Genomic DNA, 1,881 nt, shown 5'->3' on the forward strand with positions numbered 1-1,881 from the left:
GTCTGTGCTACAAATTGCAGGCATCAGGATAATAAAAGTTTTGTCGACAGATTTCAGCATTTTTAGTTAATTTAGGTGTTAATAAACTGTTTCAGAGGAGTAATAATAGTGATCTGTATCATCAGCAGTGCTGTGTCTGACTCCTGATCAGCTTCTCTCATTGGTTGATGCGACACGTCCAGCAGCTAAAGTAACATTTTTCCACCTCCAGCAGCTGCTGCGTTTGCAGCGCATGGCGCGTATCAGATGCTCCAATGGTCCCGACGAGCTGCTTCAGCTGCTCAAAATGCGCTGCGGGACCTTTTGCTGCGCCTTGATGCGCGTAAACCATTGACTTTGCATGTAAACTAGCTGCTTCTGCTGCCTTTGCTGCTTGCTGTCTGAACGTAGCATAACTCTTGGTTCTTTGCTCCGACTGAAATCCAAGTTAAAGACGTCCAAGTCGAGGACCAGTGCTACTCTTGCCAGAAAGTACTGATCCAAACATAGCCTGGCCCACACCCAAAGGGAATAGTCCAACAAAATATGCTTGATCTTGGATTTATGCGTGTCCAGAACCAAACCAGAATGTTTCCTGTGCTGACTGTTCCGTATGGGCAGAACCAGTTGGCTGAATGTCTCTGTGTTTGCAGGGCAGGAAGTCGGTCCGGTTCGGAGACCGTCAGTTCTGTGAACAGGCCAAGTCCATCATTGTTGTAAGTGACCCATACACACATGCAAGCTGGTTTCTGCCTTTTTCTGGGCTGTGGGTGGAGCTAGAGGGTTCTATCTGGACCCATTATAACTACATCAGAGTCCAGTTAATGTCTGCTTCATGAGATCAGGCTCAGCTTCAGAAACCCATTGGCCTAGACTTTGAATGGTGCTGGCTCACCTGGTTCCACTTCTGACCCGGTCTGCACTTGGTCATCTATGTTTCAGCAGATGGATAGGATAGGTTGTGCAGTGGGAAACTTGTGTACTATATTCTGGTTCCAGTGTCATGGTAATGAGCTGGTTCTGGTCCCGACCCACAGAGGTATACCAGCCGGCAGTCCAAACCTCTACGGGTCCAGGTGATGCACTCGTCTGTGGTGGCCCATCAGTGTTTTTCTCTAAAGGCTCTCAGCTGGTTGGGACAGATCATCCAATACTCGGGTAGGTCTGGACTCCATTACCCACAGTGCACTCTGCATTCCTGTTGCTGACGGTTGGCTCTTTCAGATGGTCTGAAGAGGATTCTGTGCCAAGTGGCCCTAAAGAAAGGGCCAGAAGGAGAGAACTCCTCGCTTGTTGATCGCCTGATGCTTAACGACTCCAAGATGTGGAAAGGTAAGAGTTTTAGGTCAAAAGAACCAAAGCATGAGCAAAAACAAGAAAGAATTGGACAAAGAGTTCTTTCTAAAGAAAGGGAACCCAAGTCTGCACAGTTTGACATGGAAACCAGGTTAGAAAGTTCTGACGGTTCTGAGAAGAGAACCGAGGTAATGTTAGCTTTGTTTCTGCAGGAGCTCGGAACATCTACCACCAGCTGCTAATGAACAGTCTCCTTATGGACCTCAAGTTCAAGAAGATCTTTGCCATCCAGTTCGCCAAGGTAACAGACCCAAACTAGACATCCAACAGATCCAGGTTTAGATCCAGGATCTTAAATGCAGATAGAGGTCCATGGTTTCCCGGATCCCTGATTGTAGGTTCAGATCCAGGTCACCAATCTTTGGTCCAGATCAAGTGTCTTAGGTTAAGATCCAGGCCCCAATCTTTAATCCAGATCAAGGGTTTTAGGTTCAGATCCAGTTTCCCGATCTTTGATCCAGATCAAGGGTTTTAGGTTCAGATCCAGTTTCCCGATCTTTGATCCAGATCAAGGGTTTTAGGTTCAGATCCAGTTTCCCAATCTTT

At 47.0% G+C, this 1,881-nt stretch overlaps 1 protein-coding gene across 1 annotated transcript in view; it reads left to right on the top strand.

Moving 5' to 3' along the window:
- The window catches only part of ubr2 (ubiquitin protein ligase E3 component n-recognin 2), a 27,146-nt gene that overhangs the window by 9,362 nt on the left and 15,903 nt on the right, over positions 1–1,881 (top strand). The window contains exons 6-9 of the mRNA XM_015400277.1: positions 633–695; positions 1,017–1,137; positions 1,204–1,311; positions 1,488–1,576. Coding sequence (XP_015255763.1) covers positions 633–695; positions 1,017–1,137; positions 1,204–1,311; positions 1,488–1,576 — 381 coding nt within the window. The remainder of the gene's footprint in view (positions 1–632; positions 696–1,016; positions 1,138–1,203; positions 1,312–1,487; positions 1,577–1,881) is intronic.

The sequence above is a fragment of the Cyprinodon variegatus genome, unplaced genomic scaffold (assembly GCF_000732505.1).
Source record: "Cyprinodon variegatus isolate N-32 unplaced genomic scaffold, C_variegatus-1.0 Scaffold1090, whole genome shotgun sequence".
Classification (NCBI taxonomy): Eukaryota; Metazoa; Chordata; class Actinopteri; order Cyprinodontiformes; family Cyprinodontidae; genus Cyprinodon; species Cyprinodon variegatus.